Source organism: Triturus cristatus, chromosome 4_1, assembly GCF_964204655.1.
Source record: "Triturus cristatus chromosome 4_1, aTriCri1.1, whole genome shotgun sequence".
NCBI lineage: Eukaryota > Metazoa > Chordata > Amphibia > Caudata > Salamandridae > Triturus > Triturus cristatus.
The window spans coordinates 304,751,164-304,772,190 of NC_140585.1; the positions used below are offsets into that span (position 1 = coordinate 304,751,164).

Consider the following 21,027-nt stretch of genomic DNA (forward strand, 5'->3'; position numbering starts at 1 on the left):
ACAGTGCAACAAAAAGGGAGATACCCTTATTATCACATCCTTCCACTTGATTTGCGGAAATTGCATTCCTCTCAATGAGGCCCAGTCTCAGGTTTACTGCTACTGCCATGCAGCACATAGGAACAAAGAATAGTCCATTTCCAATGAGATGTTCAAATGCATTTTTCTTTAAAAACAAATTTGAAACTAAGACAAATACAATATTAATATGAGGGAATGATGAGCCATCTGTCCCCATCTCTCTTGTGAGTCATGGCCACTCACCATCCTCAACAATGTTGATGGATAGCAGATTTTCTGTATATATTGATGTTGGAGTGATTGCAGTGTTGTTACTTTTCATGAAATCATTTTCAGGTTTTGGGCCCATGTTTTATGGTACACTGCTTTGCCCTTGCTGATCCAGGTTATGCATTATTGAGGCAATTTTTTTTGGTCTTTCCACAAAGTATAACATGCTCTATCTTAATTTATTCACGAGAATTGAGGTTGTTTTTCTTTGCCACTGGTTAGTACAATTCTATTTCAGAATATCAGTGATGACACAACGTTCTGCTTGTTCAGGTCTCATGAACTTACCTTCCATTCCTCTGCAGGATCATCTCTGGATATTAAAGGCTTTGAGGGTCATTTAGACCCTGGACAACCAATCACAGTTAGAGATCAACGCCTCCCTGGCGGGAGCTCTAGACCACTCTGGCAGCTCCTCTTTAGGATTAGTGAAATGCCATGTTGTTTTTGCCCTGCTCAGCATTGCTGTTGGTTTTTATACAAAGTCCTAAAGCAGGAGTTTGTTTCCATAAAACAGCAAATCAGTGGCCCTAACGTGAAAGGAGATTTTCTCTGTGGGGATATTGACTGTTTTTCTTGCCTGTGTCCCCAACTCCTCGCATGGAGGTCTTGGGTATGTAAATCTACTGATTTTCTTTTTAAAAAACAAACTTTTTATTTTATTTTTATACTCAACACAATCCTGGCACAGTACACCATTTATATTTGTTTCAATATGCACAGTACATTAATCGTGGAAATGTCCAAGTATACTACCACAGGGTACGAAATCAATGTACACAATGCAATATGGTAAATCTTGTGATGTTAGCCAAACAGTGGCTAGAACTTGGCAACTGTCACAATCACCTGGTGGGCCACTGATGGACAGATTTCCACTTGTGGAGCAGCAACTCTTGGTCCATCCTAGGGCTGCTCTCACCAGCATGAGAGCAGCCGTAGAATTGGTGGGATCAGCCTCACTCGGCGCTCCACAGCGCTCTGGAGCCTTTGGCTTGCTCAACCTCAGCTATCTTAAGTGTGGATGTGTGTCTGGCCGTCTCAAGACGGCCGGCCTAAAATACATCTGCACTTTAAACGGTGCTTTGCCAGCCCAACCTCCTCCCTGTTGAGTGACATGCTGCTGTCAGTCAGCAGCGGCCTCACCCCTGTCTTGATGCTCTGTTCGGGACAGGGCATGAAAAATAAAACCATTTTATTTTTCATCTCTGGTGTTACGGGGGGGGGGGGTTTAAGTGGGGCAAAGCTCCTCCGCCCCTGTCTGCAGACATAAATAAGAAACTGCCACTGAGTTTCTGCTGGTCAGGCTGAATGCTAGCAGTGGCTCAAGATTTCAAATCAGATGATTTGAAACAGGAATTTTAGACCTTTTGTTACTTTTAATTCGTTTTTTCATCTGTGAGTGCATTCTGTATCTGGTTGCTATTTCTTTCATGGGGTCAGCAGTGGTATGATCAGTTATTGAATGTGGTTGCTTTAGAACCTTACTATAGAAGCCAAACACTGGTTCAGTTCTCCCTTTCTCTGTTTGCTCTACTTCAAATGAACAGTCCCTTTTTGACCACTGCTCTTCCTCTACAGGTTTGGAGTTTTCTGGCAGACTCCAGGGTCTTGACCTTTGGAGGTATAGAGTTTTCGTTCTACTCGCTGATGGTGATATCGGGTAATGTTCTGAATCTGGCTCTCCAGTAATTCACCAAAAACTCCCCTCTGTGAGCATATTATCTGCAGACTCGTAATAAGGCAAGTAGCTTGAAGATGTGGTCTGGCACACTAATTTGTTTATTTATTTTATTTATTTCTAAAGCACAACACTCATACCCTAGGGGATGTCACGGCGCAGAGTAATTGCCCGAACTGACCACTGAGATATCACACTGAACAAGAGACATTGTACCGTCCATTAGCCTGGAAAAAGACAGGGTTTCATTTCCTTTCTAAACCTGGTATGATTATCAATAAGACGAAACTCCAAAGGTTCAAAATTCCACTGAACCGCAGTCAAATATGAAAAAGATTGCCCGCCATATCTGACTTTTCTAATACGCTTGGTTTTAACTGGGGCCATTTTGTGTGATCTCAGATCGCGAGTGGGTTTATAAAATTCCACCCTGGCTTGTAGGATCTCTGGACCCTCGTTATGCAAAGCTTTATCAGCATACCATAAGAATTTGAAATTAGCTCGCTGAAGCAGATCCAATCCTGTCCATATTACAGATTAATTTAGCTGCTGTGTTATAGATTACCTGAATTCTTTTGAAAAGGTAATCACCCATGCCTACAAATAAGGCATTGCCATACTCTAGTCTACTTGTTATGCGGGCCTGGACTATGGTTTTGCGCCAAGCTCGTAGAATCCATTTAAACATCCTTCTCAGTAGTTTAAGAATGCCAAAGCATTTGCCACATGTAGCCATGACATACTCTAAAGTTTTTTAAATATAAAATAAAATCTTCTTACCATACCTAACTATAACGTCACTTTAACTTTTGACTTTTTTTTAGCAAACTTCTGAGGTTTTTTGGTCATATTACCTTACTGAGCATACCTTTTGACAGTGCACAGTTGAGGGTTGGATGTAGGGCACCAAACCCCGTGTCACACCACCTTTGGCTGTGCATGGCATTGGCCATCGGGCTGGAAATGTGGGCAGGTCCTGCACCCAACACCCATGGGCAGCCAATCCGCCGGAGAGCAACAAACTCCATCGAAAGGCCAACTGGCCACGGACCCCCCACCCCACATTTTCCTTTTCTTTAAATTATTTTCTGTCCTGAGGTAGCACAGAAGTCCAAGCTTTCCATAGGAAGATTGTTTGTTGTTTTGTTAAGAATTTTGGCGCTGGTTGACAAATCTTCATGAAACTTACCACACAAAAAAAAGAGGTTATTCACCTCAGCTCTTTACTACGAAGTTTCAGGGTTACCTGTCAAGCAGGGGCCGACAAAACCAGCATTGGCATAGCCGATAGGTCTCGCCTTTGGGACCTTATAAGTGTATAGTTATCCAGCGCAATATCCTTGGTGCAACAACATCAACTGTTGCATGGCTAAACACTCATAAGGTCCCAAAGGCAAGGCCTATTGGCTATGCTATAGAATAGTAGCTTCCAAAAAGTTATAAACATTTTTTATTGAAGATGCTTACTGGGATCAGATGAATGGCTTCAAAAGTGCATCTTGATGTCAGAAAGTTGGCCTTGTAAGAGCATGGCAAGAAGCAATTATAAACTAGAAAATGAATGATGGGGAGGGATCATCATTGGGCTCGCCACAAAGAAGGAAATAGAAAAATAAATAATAAAATCAAAATTGGAAAAATAAGGGGATAAAATTGGGAAAATAAAGTGTCCGCTAATCTAACCTCATTGATATATAAAAAGTCAATGTAAGGATGTAAATGGTGTTTCTGCATTAAGGTTTTCGCATACCTCTGTTATATCATCACCTCGGGGTTTTAAGTGACCTCATAGACTACTCAAGCTTTGCTCTTGTTTTCACCCAGAAAACCTAGTTGAAAAACATCCCTTTCGCCACTGTTACTCTTCTACAATTTTCTGTATTCATAGCAATCAAACCTACTGCATGTTATTGCTTATGAACCAGTTGTGCTCTCTTGGTTAAATATAAATTGTTACAGAGAGAAAAATATTCCACATGGGTGTCAGTGACAGGGTAGGTGAGGTTAGAAGCCATTGCCCCTTGCTCTATGGGGCATTGCCTACGCGCTAAGGTTTAAAGGTTTATTGTCGAGAATAATCCCAAGGTAATTCATCGGCCAGAAATAAACGAATGGAATTGACATCACAACTTCACTATGATACGTAATTAAAGTAGGGCAGTAATGAGATTTTGTAATTACAGAGGAGCAGTGATGGACCAACTAGACTTTCAAAAGGAAATAATGGATAGGTTTCTATGCAGGTACTGCTGGCTTCTGTGGATTGAGATCCTTTCTGTACCTCTCAGGATATATGGAAGACAAATTAATTTGCAAGAACCTAGAGGATGCTCAGTTTCAAGAGTGGTTACTGAAAAACAGATGGTTTGCTGCTGCTGCATATGACACAGCCTGGTAACGACCACTGCCAAACACATCTAGGCTCCAAGCATAGTGAGATGCTCGCAATCCACTTGGCATGTTGTATCAGAGCCCAGTGACCATGTGGCATCCATCTTGTTTGAAAAATGTGTCTTCCTAAACCTAAACCACACGTACACATCCTTGCCAAAGACAATATAGCAGCTGGTGCAGTGCTTCATTTGTAAAAGAATGAATGCCAGTGCCCAAAACACTGCCCAGAAGTCTGCTACGTGTGCAGTGAAATGTTGCGCGCCAAATACCAAGGCTGTGCAGCCTTAAATCCAATTAATGCCTTTTCATTCACCAACAGGCACTCCCCCCTTACCCTATATCTCACAGTGGCGGGCCATATTTTCTCCCTTAGTGACGGTTTTCCGCCTTGGGTATTTTCCCTGTTTCTGCTTTGTGTGTGTTTCCCTCTGCTGTGTCGGTAAACATCTAATTTCCGAGAAAAAAACAGCTGGTTCCCAAAAATGAGTGCCGTGGCCCCCAGTAGCAAGAACCGCTCAAATTAAGCACTCACTTGTGTTAGCACAAACGTATGTCGGTCTCCCAGTCCCAGCGGCATGCATGTATAGTTAGTATGTGACTTGGCCCATTTGTTACAACCTCAACAGAGAGGCTAGTTTGGAGAAACAGTTGTCAAGATGGACTGTTGGGGTAATGCACTTGCTGCGGAGGTCCGTGTGGAAACTGCGACTCAAACGTTCAGATCTAGGTATGAGGAGCCTCACTGCTACCCAGGGACTGTGGAAACAGTGCGCTGGGCTGGTTCCTAGTGGAGCCTTTCGTTAATGCGGTGATTTAATGCAGTTTAAAATCCTTAGCGGCAGTAAAGTCTCACGTGAAGTCTTTTTGAGGAGGAAAAGGGTTAACAAGAGGAACTGTAAGGTAAGGCTGGAACTGAAAGCGCTGCCGGTGGACTATCACTGGGTCGAAGGACTGCTGGTTCCACATGCTTCTCTGAATCTGAAACAAGCAGGAGGAAAGAGTTAAGGGAAAACCAACGGCAAATGAGGGCAGACTGGATGCGTGGTACGGCGTTGAGAGGAGCCGACCTGTAGCAGCGGGGGAGCTGGCCCAGGGACTTGCTCAATGTGCTCGCACTGCGGCCTGCATTAAGTAGGTTCCTGGGAGGGGGCAGGGAGGTGGGTGGGGATACGGGGAGGGGAAGCGGTATTTCAGTCATGGGTTAAAAGGGCAGCAAGAATAACACGGGGAGAAATGAGAGTAGGGAGGCATAAGTTAAGGGAAAAAACAAGCAAGGAGGCAAAAGTTAAGGGGAAAAAATGAGCAAGGAGGCAAAAGTTAAGTTAAGTGGGAAAAGGGGCCAAGGACGGAAAAGTTAAAGGGAAGTGCAGCAGCAGTGGGGGTAGCTTGCTCAATGTGGTTGTGCTGGGTCTGCAATGCATTAGATAGGTTACTGGGAGGGGACAAGGCAATGGGCGGGTTACAGGAGGTGGTAATCGGAATAGAGATCGTAGGAAAAAAGGCAGCATGAATAACACACAGAGGTATGAGAGCAGCCAGGGAGAAAACGAAAGGGCAAAAACGAGTAAGGAGACAAAAGTTAGGGGGGAAAGGGGGAGAAAAGGAGCAAGGAGGCAAAATTTAAGGGGAAAGACAAGCAAGGAGGCAAAAGTTAAGGGGAACCAGCACGTCTGGGAACGAAAGTGAAAGCGCGAGGATGTCGAGCCGGCAAAAAAACAGATGGCCCCTGAACGCGCCGTTGATCGAAAAAGAACAAACGTGAAAGCTCATTAGCAAAAACAGATGGCCCGTGCGCGCGCCGCTGCTCGCTTCCACAAGATGGATGCCGCCACATGCACAAGTGTGTGGAAAAGAGTTGAACAATTTCTAAAGGTCATATCCTAGAGCAGCGCATGTGCACTGCCTAGGTGAGACCTAAAAAGGGGCACTTTTCCCCCCAGGAATTTTAGGCAACAATACAGAAAAATTGGCTAAAAAGAATTAAACCAAATTTGACAGAAAGCTACATCTTTACCCAGAAATCATACTTTTTGCTACATGGTGTAAATCAGTTCAGCTGTTTTCAAGACATTCACGTTTAAAGAGGTGCACGCAATGGTCATGAAGGGGTTAAAAATATGTATATCTGGACTGCAGGTGTCCAGATATGCTCTTATTAGCCACTTTAAAGGGGACTATTCAATTCTGCTAGGCAGCCCACAACCTGAATAATATCTTGTCGTAGCCATTACAAGGTTAGGGGACATAGTACCTGCGTACGGGAAAATGAATGAAAAGCATATATATATTAGGGTGAGCACACTCTGACCCGAAGAAGTACGTGGGGGTTCCCAAAGGCACCCCCGATAGGCTAGCTACAATATAGACAACATATTGTGGCAGCCAATTACAGTACTCTGGGAAATGGTCCCCATTCAAAATACATTGTAGTGAATGGCAGGTTTTGAGGTTCACAAAAAGTTGCACATATAAAGAGTTACACAAGATTTTATGATTTTAGTAACAATATAAATCACTGCTGGTGGTGCCTAATTGATTGTAGGAACTGTGGTGTGTTCTAAGGTGATATTACCATGTGAAAAATGCTGATCCTCTGCTGGGTTTGATGAACCATGTTTGAGAGAAAACGGTTTTCTCTCATGATTTTCTCACTGAGATTATATAAGGTGTCCCAGAAGCTAAAATGAGAGCACATATTCTATAAATTCACACTATCTTCCTCAGCCATGTGAGAATAAAGTCTGACATTCTAATTAAAACTTACTTCAAACAGCAGCAGCAGCCGGTCAGTTAATTTCCCAGTGTTCTACTAAGACCTCGCACAGACTTCTGATGAACAACTAGAGCATTAACATTTTGTATTTAGTAGCACCCAAACGAGGACACATTAGAAAAAGATTCATGGAGTTCTGTGGCCAGGATGTTAAAATGGGAGAAAGCTAAAATAATAACCCAGTCTCTTGTTCAAAGTGTCAGCAGTTTGTACCTTCTCCTTCGGCCTGCGGTTGTGATCAACCATATCCAGCAGGGGAAACGCCTCCCTCAGGGCATCGATGGTGACAATATCCTGGAAACCTAGACTATAAAGTTGGAGGGGGAAGTTAAGGAACATCACTTCAAAGAGCACGTAAGGCAGCATTTCATCCACTTACCGATTAGCAAAGAGATGGATCCTGCTAACAATACTTCATTATTCTCATGTAGATATACTTGCTACCTTTACAAATATATCTAAACATTATAAGAAGCATTAACATGGACCTCTTACAACTTGATTAATCGGTCCACTTCTGGCAACCCTAAGCTTCCAGTAATATCCCCCATAGAGAACAGAAGCAGTTTACATGTTTACGTAAGACCCATAATAAGGGAATGTTAAGAAATGCAGCTACTTAGGGATGACTTTGAATCAACCGATAGTGTTGACGTGCCCTGTCTAAAGTTAGCATGAGTTAGAGGTGTGCAATAGTTCTAAAGAACCTGAAAGATTAGTAATCGATTCCATCTGGTAGGATTATGCAAAGACTGGATGTACCAGTGGCACCAATGATAATCTTGAAAACCCAGATTAGGTGACTAGATGCTTCTCCTTTTGTAAACCAAAGTAACATTAGACACCAGTACATCTGTCATTGAGCTTACAAACGAATTAAACCATCTAGCTCTCATTTTACCAACCAAAGAACATACTTTCCACACATGAAGTCCTCTGAAGGCCCTTGAAAACAGGTAAGGACTTGCCATAATGTTAAATTAAATACTGGCTGAGTTTGCAGCAACAGCAGCACATGAACAGCCATGCAACAATGACTTGCTAAAGTGCCAACCTACACTGTTGTCATGTATTGACATTGATGTGTTGGCCAAAGATACACCATGCTTCAGAAAGCTGCTGGTCTTCAACAGTATGGAGAAAGCCCGGCCTTCATGTTCACTTAGCTGGTCACAAACACTGTATTTAGCCTCTTTGTAATGTCAGCTGTGTAAGAGATGGGTTCCATTTGTCCTGCGACTATTGCCTCATGAAATTCAACTACTGAGTCCACATTTTACAATCTCCTCTAAGCACATCTGAATTTCATTACTCGGTACGATTGCCAACTAAATCACACTGACAAGGAACAACCACTCTGAAAGAATAAAACTATGAAGGATGTTTAAAGAGACTGTATTTGTACTTTTGCTTGTCATCGCTGACACTAATAAGTGGGTTTGCACAAGCAGAACCTGAATAGCACTGCCTTTCCCTTGGCCAGGATTCTGCAGTGAATCTTTCCGTAAGCGAGTACAAGGGTCTGTGTGATGTGTAAATTATCAGGGGGAACAACCAGATTGTCCTACATGTTTTAGTATGGTTGGCATCACCCACATGAATAATAAACAGTGTTTCCTTCCTGTAATGACCCAAAATATGTCATTCCCACTTTTTATCGTAAAGGCTTGAAAACCTACCTGGATTTCACTCTAAGCTGAGTGAAGAAACTCAAATCTATATCATTTTAGTTATTTTTTCCAATTTGTTTCACCTAATGTTTCACTGTTTTCTTGCTACAATAGTTCAAATACTGAACCACTTTGGTAGTTGAATATCCTCTAATTTTCCAGTTCTGTTGATTTAGTTCTTAAATAATCTCTGAAACATAAGATCAGACTTCACTACAGCGGCACCAACTTCATTTTCATTTTGTTGCTAATAAGAACAGTTATCAAAGGAGTAAATGTGGTAAATCTGCAAAATGTGTTCAACATTCTGCCTTCACATTCAGGTATGCACCATGCTGCAAACGTGGCACAGTGAGCCTTCTTTATAAAGCTAGGATTTAAACCATCCCAGTGTCATTGGCTGAAGTGGGGAGGTGAACATACAGGTCAAACTTCGAGGGTGTTGCAGGGATTATGCTCAGAAACAGAACTATGCTTCAGACCATTCACCATCAGCATGCAGGGACTGAGTCACCATACCCCATCATTACCTATGGCCCAGAATCCGACTAGCTTATAGTGCCTCCTAATCTTTCCAGAGAACAGGTGAGTTGGCACCCTAGAACAAAACATTCTTGACCCTTTTAGGGATCACAGTAGCAGGTCACCCCATTTCGTTCTCTCACTTTTACTTGTCCACAATAAATAGAGAAGAGACATGAGGGAAGTTTACCATATTTATTTCAACTATCGTGCTCTGATATGCAATAATTGCACCACAACATGAAAACAAATAAATATAGGTCAGTTGTGTCATTAGCATGGTTAGCAGACCATATGAAAAGCCCTGTCATATTTGCTGACAGATTTGCCTAAACCCACCCTCACTACAGATGCTAAGTGATTATAGATTATAGACTATAGATCTCAGGGTTAAGTGGAGGACCCTATACCTTAGCATACGTAGGTAGCTGCTCTACATCCTATCTAACACAGCCCTCCCGTCTCAGGACCTTTGCTCAGTCTGCAAGTCTCCACTCTGTCCCCTCCAGAATGACAGCAGCTGGGTGTCTCTATTATGTTTAGATGCTCGTGTCTGGCCACTGAGAATAACAAGGAGCAATGTTGTTTGACCTTGGCTAGGCTGTTCAGACTAAATCCCAGGAAAAAATAAAATACAAAACATGTGCTGATTATGTTTGAAAATACAATGTGCCACAAAACCAAGCATGAATATTTGATAATGTGTGCAGAGCAAAAGCAGCCTACAACGTGCATAGTTAGGCTAGCATAGGGTAAACGACAATGGTCTATACAGGAAAAACACAACAAGGTAGGTTGCATACACAATACTGGCTTTTGCCTGGGTGTCAGCTAAAAGGGGTAGGGGTGGTTCTTACAAGCAGGTACTGGGGGCAGGGTTTCTGCTACATCCTTTCTCCTACCATGAGTACACGCACTACAAATAATACCTTCAGAGCAGAAAAGTGGTGCAGAGCCACTCTCACCACTCTCTCAGAATCTTCACCCTAGTCCATTCCTTCCACTAACTCATCTTCCTGACCTGTTCTAGGCTACTACGGAATTATTCACCAGCAGTTCATTGACACCAGTTATTCCTCCCCAGACCTGTGTCCTACTGGCCGGCAGTTACAATGTGACAGAGGAATGGCTGCCTCACTGCTCAATGCATTCTGATGCCTCCAGCATGCATGTGAGGCATCAGAAGCATCAATGGCAGAAGTTATGATATCGACCAAAGTGAACAGGTCCTCAAGGTAAGATGGTGGCCTTATTGGGCTATTGATTCACACCCTGCCTCCTTTTTCCTGGTCTGCCAGCAGAAAGCTGTGGGGGAGAGGAGGGCGTAGGAAGATGTGGTAAACATGCTTACAGGTGACTGGCTATAATGTACTTAACTAGAAATTGACAATATTGATCTAACTCTAGAAATGGAAATTATGACCTTATGCAGGTATGTATGTGCGTTTTTATAGCTTAAACCTATTCGTACGATAGCAGAGCACTTTCCAGGATTAAAAAAAGGCTGATCTTCGTCTTCGGACTAATGGTGTCCTGTGAGGGATAATGCCAACAGCAACTTGATATAGTGACAGGCAGGGGTGCCAATTGTGATGGCTTTGTAAATGATACAGCTGATTTGTGGACAGTTCCTTCATTGGGGGTGATGTGATCATATTTTTTCATAGCTTGTTGAGGTGAACTGCTGCATGCAGGGTACCGTTAAGGGGGACCACTGTGGAGTCTCAAAGGCCAAGGCGAACGGTATTGCCACTATCCAGATTCAGGTGCACAAGGGTTGGAAACGCAGTTCTGAAGTGGCTTTCTGTGAGGAATGGTTTCCCTTTCTTAATAGAGACTTTCTTGGTTTTGTTGGCGCTCTGTTCCTTAAAAGTGAGATCGGTGTGAATCAGTGTCTTGGCACTGGGTGAAAGTTGGGGATCAAATCGGTACAGGTTCATGTTGTTGAGCCAATTTTGGCTCTTACTAAGAAGTGGCTTACTGGGAAATGGCAACGATGTGCTAATTGGGAAAGGGCAATGATATGCTAACTGGGAAAGGGCAATGACAACCTAACAAGGGAAGGGCAATGATAACCTAACGAGGGAAGGGCAATGATAACCTAACGAGGGACTGGCAATTATAAGCTTAAAGAGGAAATTAAATTAAGGAGATTACACAGAAACAAAAAGGAGGATCTAAACATAAACCTGCCATAATAAGCATACAGGCAAAGGGCAATAATAACCTTACTGAGGAATTACAATGATGAATCCACTGTTAAGTGGCAGCAACGCGCAAACCCAACAGCCAACAATGACTTCACTAGAAATGTCAATTCTAAGCTTCTAGAAAATGGGAACGATCATCTTCTTGGTGATGACAATTATACATTAACTGGCAAATACCAGAACACTGCCAACTAGTAATGCTGTGGTACTAGGCAATATGGACACTGGATGTTATGTGTTAAACAGGCATCATGGAACCAGCCAACGTGCATTGTTGTCTATACCAGAAACATGAGTGTTGGATACATGTTGCACTTTGCACTTGTTTGTGTTGTAGAGTAATAGATAAAAACAATCAATAAAGGGTTCTGGCCCAAATCAGCAAGGCTAGGCCAACTAAATCATCAAAAAACAAAGAAGTGCCAATACTGATACAAATCACACAAACAAATTTGGCAATCACTTGTGCCACTCATAGTGATTGAAACCATCTTATTTGAAAAAATATATTTATTTTATATTTCGTATTCAAATATGTCTTTTAACAGTTTTTTTGTCATTAACGATGTAAATAAATCATTTTCAATGGACCTGACAATAATATTTATAGTTCAAAACAGAAATAATCGACATATAAAACACAATTTACAAGATACATTCATAAACAATCCATTTAAACATGGCCATAATCCCACACAGAGTAAAAAGAAAAAGGAAAGAATTTAGAATAAGTAGGAAAAGATTACAGAGTTTCACAAAGAGAAAGGGAACAAAAAAAAAAAAAGAAAGGGAACAAAAAAATGGAACAAAATAAAGGGAACAAAAAAATCCCAGCAAAAGTTTGGCAAAACAGTGCGGTATTCAGGTTATTTGATCTAAACCTCTAGCTCATACATTATTTATAAACCTGACACCCCTTCTTTAATAGCACCACTTGTTTTAACCAAGCAATACGGTCTACGCATTTCAAACCCTTGTTTATTAATGGGTTATCCTCAGGACCTGGGAGAATGAGCTGTGAAAATAAAAATAAACAAAACAAAAATGTATATGTTACACTTGTGTATCTTTCAAACATTCTCATACACCTCTGTTTGATTCGGCGCAATCAGTACCTTAGCAATTTCCTGTGATGACACCCATGGTGCTTCACAGCCGATGTTATATCACCCACGTAACATCTAATGGTATTCAGAGAGTACCAATCAAATTTACTCTTTAACTATATGTCACTCAATTCGAAAGCAGAGTTAGAATGTAAGTAAACTCCGTTTACCTTCAAACAATGGCATGTAGGTCCAACAATAATCCTCTAAACAGGGGTGTCAACCTGGCTCAATTTTAGACGCTTAACTGAAACGACAGATGTCCGCATTTATTTAAATGACACAATATTATTTAAAGCAACTCTAAAGCAGCGAACCGCGACAAGGCATAGCGCATACCTCAATAGTAGCCTCTAGTCATTCTAGGATATCCTGCCATCATTAATTTCAGCAAGGCGAGGTCTAAAACAACGACAAAAACGAGAAGACATAGAAGGATGTTGAATATAAAGTCCATGAAAAAGTTAACTAAAACCAGTCCTAAACGAATATATCGCTACCTTCAAATCCTCGGACAAACCGCTGCAGCACGCTTTCCTCTCCTGAAAGACGATGTATCATACCCGAAACCTGGTTCCCTTTTGAATTTTACTTGTGTCGCTCTATCCACGACTGGCGTGTGACGTCATCACTCATCGACAACACCGCAAATGAAATTTCAAAAGACTTGCAAACAACTTTATTATGCCAAACACATCAACAACAAATTGATGCTACGTTCTTCTCGAATCCATTACACATCGTGCATGCTTTATTGGTTACAGACACGTCTTTTTTGTTTTTGGATTTTTGTTTTTTGTACTCGGTTTGAAGACCTAAAGTGCAAACAAAATCAGAACATCACATATAGGGCATCTGACACTTCAGTCAAAATGGTACGCGGGAGAACCTCACCGCAATAGTCATTACTAGGACAGCTAATAAGTCCATGCTGAATATATGTGTTAACACTATATTATAAAGGGTCAATATGCTACTATTTGGAAGCAGAAAGACCTGAATCATAAAGTCAACCCAGGGAGCCTAAGGTTACAAAAATCACACCGGTTGATGGGAGCCAACCCAGACAGCCAGAGTTTCATTACATTCTAAGTTTGAAATTTCGTTGAGACCATCTACGGAAGTATTGTACTTCACAATGAGCATAGCGTCACGTTGCAGCAGTAAACTTTCCATATCACCACCTCGAGAGTTTTGTTCAATTTTCGACAGGATAGTCCATTTTAAATCATTTATAACACGATTTTTGGACATCCAATGGTTCACTAAGGATGCATTGATAACTGTTCTTCGAATTCTAGACATATGTTGCGTGATCCGTTGACGAACTTCTTGAGTAGTCTTACCAATATATTGTTTAGGACAAGGATATTTAATTCCATAAACTAAATTTTTGCTCTTACAATTAGTAAATGAGTCATGCTTCCATTTAATACCTTTGTACTGAAAAAGGGAGCCTTCAATGGTCTGTGGGCAACAGATACAAGTTCCACATTTGTGGTGGCCACTGATAGGCGGTAGACTCAATTGTGATCTCAACGTGGTTTTAAGAACAGGCTGCTGGACAGCGGCACGTACAATTTGATTGCCAACACTTTTATCTCTTTTTAGGGCAAACAAAGGTTTGTTCCATGTTGTATGTATTTTTTGTACAAGGTGCCAATTTTGGTTAAACACACGTTTGAGAAAATTAGTACGGGAGCAGAACGTGGTAACACAGACTAACCGATCAGTGGGCTCTTTTTTCTTCTTTTCTAGTAATGTTTCCCTCAGTGTCCACCAAGTGCGTTTCAGAGCCTGTTTCAAAAGCTTTTTAGGATAGTACCTTGAGATTTTTAACAAATTACTTGCATGAAACATATACTCTCCCTTAGTAGAACAATTCCGTTTTATTCTTAAAAATTGACCAACCGGAAGGATGTCACGCAAACAGCGAGGATGGTGGCTTGTATAATGGAGCGCTTCATTTCTATCAGTGGATTTGATGTGCAATGATGTGAGTAGCAAACCATGAGAGCTGTATACCTCAACGGCCAAGAATGTTATTGTACTTGGACTTGAATGTAAACTGAATTGAATATCTGGCGACCGCTGGTTCAACCAATGGCCAAATGATGTTAATTCTGACAAAGAGCCAGTCCAAATTAAGAATATATCATCGATATATCGAACAAATGATGTAATCTGAGACCAAAACGGGTTATTGTTATAAATAAAGACCTCTTCAAATTGAGCCATAAACAACACGGCAAACTCTGGCGCAAAGGGACAGCCCATGGATGTCCCTTTCATTTGTAAGTAGTACTCATTTTCAAATTCGAAATAGTTTTTTTTCAGAGCAAACTTTGCTAATTCCATAATAAATTCACTAGGGACTCGTACTGGTCGAGGCCGTCTCTCAAGATATATTTCAATGGCATTTAAACCGTCATCCTGTGGTATTTGGATGTATAAGGACACCACATCTAGAGTTACCAATAACTGATTTTGTGGTGAAAACTCGACAGTTTGAATCCGATTTTAAAAATCAGTTGTGTCCTGCAGATGCGATGGTACATCAGAAAGACAAAAGGCTTTAAAAAGTAATCAACGTATTTAGAAATTGGCTCTAGTATAGAACCACAACCAGCCACGATGGGACAAACTGGAGGTGATGTATCATTTTTGTGAATTTTTGGGAGCGTATATAGCAGCGGGACCTTAGGTTTTTTTTATTTAAAAAACCAAATTCCTTATTACCAATAATCCCAAGATACAGGGCATTACGTAGAATCACAGCAAGTTCACCTTGTATGTCTGAAGTGGGATCAGTCCTAAGTCTACGATAGCATTGAGTATCGTGTAGTTGTCTTAACACTTCTGTCTGGTAATTACTTGTACTCATGACTACAATTGACCCACCTTTATCCGCAGGTTTTATTGTTATCTGGTGATCCGATTTTAAAGTGGTTATAGCTTCTTTCTCAGCTTTTGAAACATTGTATTTAACAAAATCTTTTTTATTTCAATTTGTTTGATGGCTGATAATACTGTATGTTTAAACGTTCGTATTTCTTTAGGTATTTTGTTTGCGGGGGACAAAACGTTGATTTTTCACGGAAGGAGGTAGCCTCTGCACAAGTTAAGTAGTCATTTTCCAGAAAGTAAGACTTTAATCGTATTTTCCTACAGAACTTGATAGTTTCCATTTTCATTTTAACCAAATCAGTAGTTCGTGTCGGCACAAAAGCTAGGCCCTTTTTCAGAATAGATTGTTCAACATCCGAGAGGACCCGATCGATCAGATAAATTGAAAATAGGTGAAGTTGTTAAGTCTTGTAGTATTGATTCCTGATTTTCATTTCCCATCCTTGATTTTGGTATCTGTTCCTGGCACGAAATTATTGTTGGCCTCTGCCTAAAAAAGGCTGTTGTTGGTTGTTTTTTCGTCGATTTTGTTGTTGGTTTCTGTCCGAGTTTTCAACCTCTCCACTAGAGGATGAAAATGTATCTGAAAAGGAAATGAATTTTTTCCTTGATCGTTCTTGGAAAACAGTGAGAAAACGTCTAGTGTCCGGGCGTGAATAAAAATCCGTTTGTAAATATGGATATGTGGTATCCAATGAAAAGTTACTTTTGTCTTTCTCAAATTTGGTTGCTTTTTGATTGATAGTGAAATCTTTAAACTCAGCTATATCTTTTTCTACCTTAGCCGAAAGGATTTTAGAATCCGTGATTAATTGGTTATCCTTAATTTCTTGTTCTAAAGTCAAGATTTCCTGAAGTTGTTGTGCTGATAACCTTTGTGCTGTTTCTATAGTTAGGACCATAAGATCTCTGCTGCATTTGGTCTCAATGTATCTATAGTTTTTTTTTGTAGATAGGGTCTTCAGTGAATATTACTGGTATATTACGTATTTGAAGGCTAACCGGGATTGCCCCTGCTTTTAAATGCTCGAGCAGGAAGCGACCGTGTAAGTCTGTACGTATTTGTTTCTTTTTTAGTCTAATTAATTTTTTGGCTTCATTTTGCTGTTTGGCTGACGTACTTAAAGGAGCCGAAGTGAACAGAGAAGGAGCATTTAATAGCTTTTGAATATGGTCCTCTGAGTAGGCAAAAGTGTCCTGGTCTGACATATTACATGAAACAACTAAAAAAACGAAAAATATTTAACTCAAACAAATTTTACAAGCAGAGTACAAACTCCTACTACCAAGTGGAGTCAACAGAACCTCGTGAGTGACAACCCGCTAATCAAAACAATCAATATAGGGATCTGGCCCATAATCAGCAAGGCTAGGCCAACTAAATCATCAAAAAACAAAGAAGTGCCAATACTGATACAAAACTTTTCCTGGGATTTTTTTGTTCCCTTTCTCTATGTGAAACTCTCTAATCTTTCCCTACTTATTCTAAATTCTTTCCTTTTTCTTCTTCTGTGTAGGATTATGGGCATGTTTAAATGGATTGTTTATGAATGTATCTTGTAAATTGTGTTTTATATGTCGATTATTTCTGTTTTGAACTGTAAATATTATTGATCGGTCCATTGAAAATGATTTATTTGCATCGTTAATGACAAAAGAGTTAAAAAACATATTTGAATATGACATATAAAATAAATAAATATATTTTTTCAAATAAGATGTTTTCAATCACTATGAGTGGCACGAGTGATTGCTAAATTTGTTTGTGTGATTTGTATCAGTATTGGCACTTCTTTGTTTTTTGATGGTAGAGTAATAGATAGCACTCCATAGGATTAGATAAAGAGGTGTGTTAATGCATGTGTATGTGTGTGCGCTACTGTATTGTGAGCTCTTGCAACCTGTGTGTGTGTATCCAGCACTGTTGCCACCTATACTTTGTGAGAGTGCTGCTTGATTGTTCATACCTATTCTATGCAAGTTCAAAATGCTTACTCAGGGCCTCTTTGGTAAGTATATCTCATACTGCTGCTGCCTACACTGTAAATGTTGCACTTCCCTGCCATATAGTCTGTGGGTTTTACTGTAACTTGAGAAAATCTTTTCATCACATGTAAATTGCCACCACCATATCAGGGTGCTCAAATCATATTACTACAAAAATGACACTGCTACCATCAAAGACTACCCAACTGTTCCTCTCTGTGACAGTCATTCCTACTTTTCACACAACTTGAATCCTTATGTTGGCATAACACTAACACTTTCCACTGCGAAGTTCCACTACTGCTAACAGTATACAAATGTTACTGCTCAATTCCTATCTCTTACAAAATACCTCTATTCGCACAATTGCTCCATTATTTATCAGCACCCACTTTTTATTTTATAAACTGATTTTATGATTTTCAAATGCAAGTACAGGTTCAGCAAGGATAAGAACATGAACACAAGCCTCGCATATATGCTCAGCAATGCTAGTTCATCTGTATTAACCTACAATTCCCACCACATAATACCCACCCACTTCCCCAAGTCCCGTCCATAGATCTATATATCAAACATCCATGGAAATATGTCATTTTGACATTTATGAGACAGTTGGTAATCATCGTTTGTGGTCTTAAACCGACTTCTTGGAAGTCAATCAACAACAATCAGTGACACAAGTGTTCCAGCAATTCTAAGCAGTGGTCATCTCTACGGGACTACCCAGTGACGACGCTGGCAACAGGGAAACTGGATCTTTCATACAGTCTACTAATGCCTTCCAGGCCCCAGCCCTGTCTAGCCTCCTGGAGCAGCACTTCACTCTTATACTCCGCCCATCTCTCAATCTCTCTTCACCATGTCTCTGCTCGGGGACCTCTAGCAGCCTTCCAATTTCTGGTGAATTCCGTTTTGCCAGGATAAAGGCCAAGCCTTGAAACCTACTCGTGGTCATGGTCTTAGCAGTGTGCGGAACCAACTTAATAAACAGTGCCCCAGGGTGCATGGGAAATATCAGTGACTGTTTTCATGACTGCTCCCCAATAAGCAGCAAGTAACGGGCAACTCCTCATATGAAGGAACTCCACCCCCACCTCCTCGCATCTTGGGCATGCTGCACCTAAAGTGTGAAAATATCTATTGATTCTTCTGGGGGTGAGGTATGTAAGATATAGAAGTTAATTAGCTTGAAACAGGCATTCCTCAGGGTTTGGGGATCCTTCCCAATATAGTTGCCCAGCTACCCTCTGGTATGGAGACCTCCAAGTCGTCCTCCCAACGGGTCCATAGGGGCAGCAGTATGTCTTCTCTTACCACCCTATGTAAGCAGGTGACAGGCTTATAAGTGCCCGAAGACGTGACTATTGTTAGACCTGTCAGCCCTTTGGGTGGTCCCTCCTCATCATTATTTATTTTGTCCCACTTTTGCCTCAAACCCTGTTTGAATTTTTCCTTTTTGGGAACCACCAGACTTTTTAGTGTTGCTGCAGATTCAGGGAGCCATTTTATCTACCCCTGAAACTTCTGTCTGAGGGCCTGGAGCACAAAATGGTGGCCACCTGTGACATCACCAGCATCCACTGGAACCTACTAGCACCTTCCAGAACATTCCAGAACCCTGTGACAGTTGGAGGCGGTTTAGAATGTTGGGAAGCTAAGACAGAGAGTTGGCAGTTGGAGCTGGCAGTTGGCACCTGACCGGTGAAGAGAGAGCAGCAAAAACCTGAAGGAGGAAGGAGTGAGGCAGCAGGGGTGGAAACTTGTGCCTGGAATGGGGTCCATAAACCCACCCTTGATACCAGTCCCTACTGACTGAGCCCAGCCTGGAGCCCTGTGTGGGAAGAAGCAAGAAAAACCATCTTAAGGACCTGGACAGCAGGAACAGGCCTTAGAAACCAAGAACAGCAAGATCCTGACCTGGATACTGGTTTCCCTGGAGCCGGACGTCGAGTAGCCTGGAGACCTGGAGCCCGAGGTGGAGAAGCGGCGCTGACTGGAAAAGCAGACGTCGTACCCGGAGCCGCCAGAGATCGTGAGAGGGCGCCGACGGAGGTCGTGAGGAGTCCCAGAGGTCGAGGAGGAAGTCACCCAAGGTCGAGTGAGCGGCGTCGACGGGGGAGTGAGGTCAACCCTCCGGAGTCGCCGGAGACCGAGGTGAAGTGTGCCGGAGGTCGGGAGTGGAGATCGCACTCCGGAGTCGCCGGAACCTGAGAGAATCGTGCCGGAGGTCGGGAGTGGAGGTCGCACTCCGGAGTCGCCGGAAACCTGAGGAGAGGAGCACCGGAGGTCGGGAGTGAGGATCGCACTCCGGAGTCGCCGGAAGTCGACATCGAGCCAAGGCCGGCCGACGTCATCGAAGCTGAGGTCGCCATCGGACCGGAGCCGCCCGAAGTCGACATCGAGTCAAGACTGCCCGACGCCATCGAATCGGAGGTCGAGATCGAGCCGAGGCCGCCGACATCGAACCGGAACCGCCTACCGGCGTCGTCAAGAACTGACATTGTGCCGAGGCCGCCGACATCGAACCGGAACCGCCTCACGGCGTCGACACGACTCCAGCGGTGTCGGAACTTCAGAAAAAGGGCAGTAAGTGGAATAGAGGGCGCCAAAGGCCCTGTGGAATCCTAAGAGACTACTCTAGGGGTTAGAGAGGTGCTGGAACCAGCTGGACTGTGCCAGGGGTGAGCTGAGACTAATTTAGAGGGGTTGTGTAGAGTGAGAGAGCCAGGTCTCTGGTATTCCCCCCTTGATCTACCTCAGTTTAGGCCTCAGCCTTGTCCAAGCCAGGGAGTAGACACCCTCAAGCCTTCCACATCCCCACAAGCTGTGCCTGGGCCAAATTAGCCCATAGTAATCTCAAATGTGATCTGATTCTATGAGTGTCACTGTCAGCTTTTAATTATTTATTGGGGGCACTGTATTTATTGTATTTAACCTATTTATTGCTTCACTGTATTTATTGGTCCACAGTATTTATTGATGCACAATATTTATTGGTTTGCAGTATTTATTGCCTCAGAATATTTAATTGCCTGTATGTATTGCACTTATATTTATGCCTTTATTATTAATGATCACCCCTATTTATTGAATCATTAAGCCAGTATTTATTTGACCTGCACTATTTAAAAAGCTTGTATATTGTGATTGTGTTAATATTTATCTAATCAGCAACTAAGAGAAAAAGAAGATAAAGCAAGATATTTTCATAATTTTTACGGTGTAGAGTCGTTTTTGGAACGGATGCACGCATGGTTATTGTATGGGTATGTCGTATGCTTAGCACGGTGCCCGATTCCTGACCACTCGAGCCAAGCTACCACTGTATGTCCTGGAAGTACCCCGTTACCACCAACCCTTACCGGTGTGGGAGTGGAGTAATTTTCTAACATAATTGGTGTTCAGTGGTGGGATAGAGCTGTGCCTACGTATACTCAACAATAACTGTGGGTAGTCCATAGGCCTACACCGGGAGTTTTCTCAA

General features: G+C 42.0%; 1 protein-coding gene across 5 annotated transcripts in view; it reads right to left on the reverse strand.

Annotated features, from left to right (window-relative positions):
- The window catches only part of HDHD5 (haloacid dehalogenase like hydrolase domain containing 5), a 179,336-nt gene that overhangs the window by 85,136 nt on the left and 73,173 nt on the right, over positions 1–21,027 (reverse strand). For all 5 annotated transcript variants that reach the window (XR_014981216.1, XR_014981217.1, XM_085652187.1 and 2 more), the window contains one exon: positions 7,353–7,446. Coding sequence is in view for 3 of the 5 variants with exons in the window: in XM_085652187.1 (XP_085508313.1) it covers positions 7,353–7,446 (94 nt within the window). In the remaining 2 variants the exon portion in view is untranslated. The remainder of the gene's footprint in view (positions 1–7,352; positions 7,447–21,027) is intronic.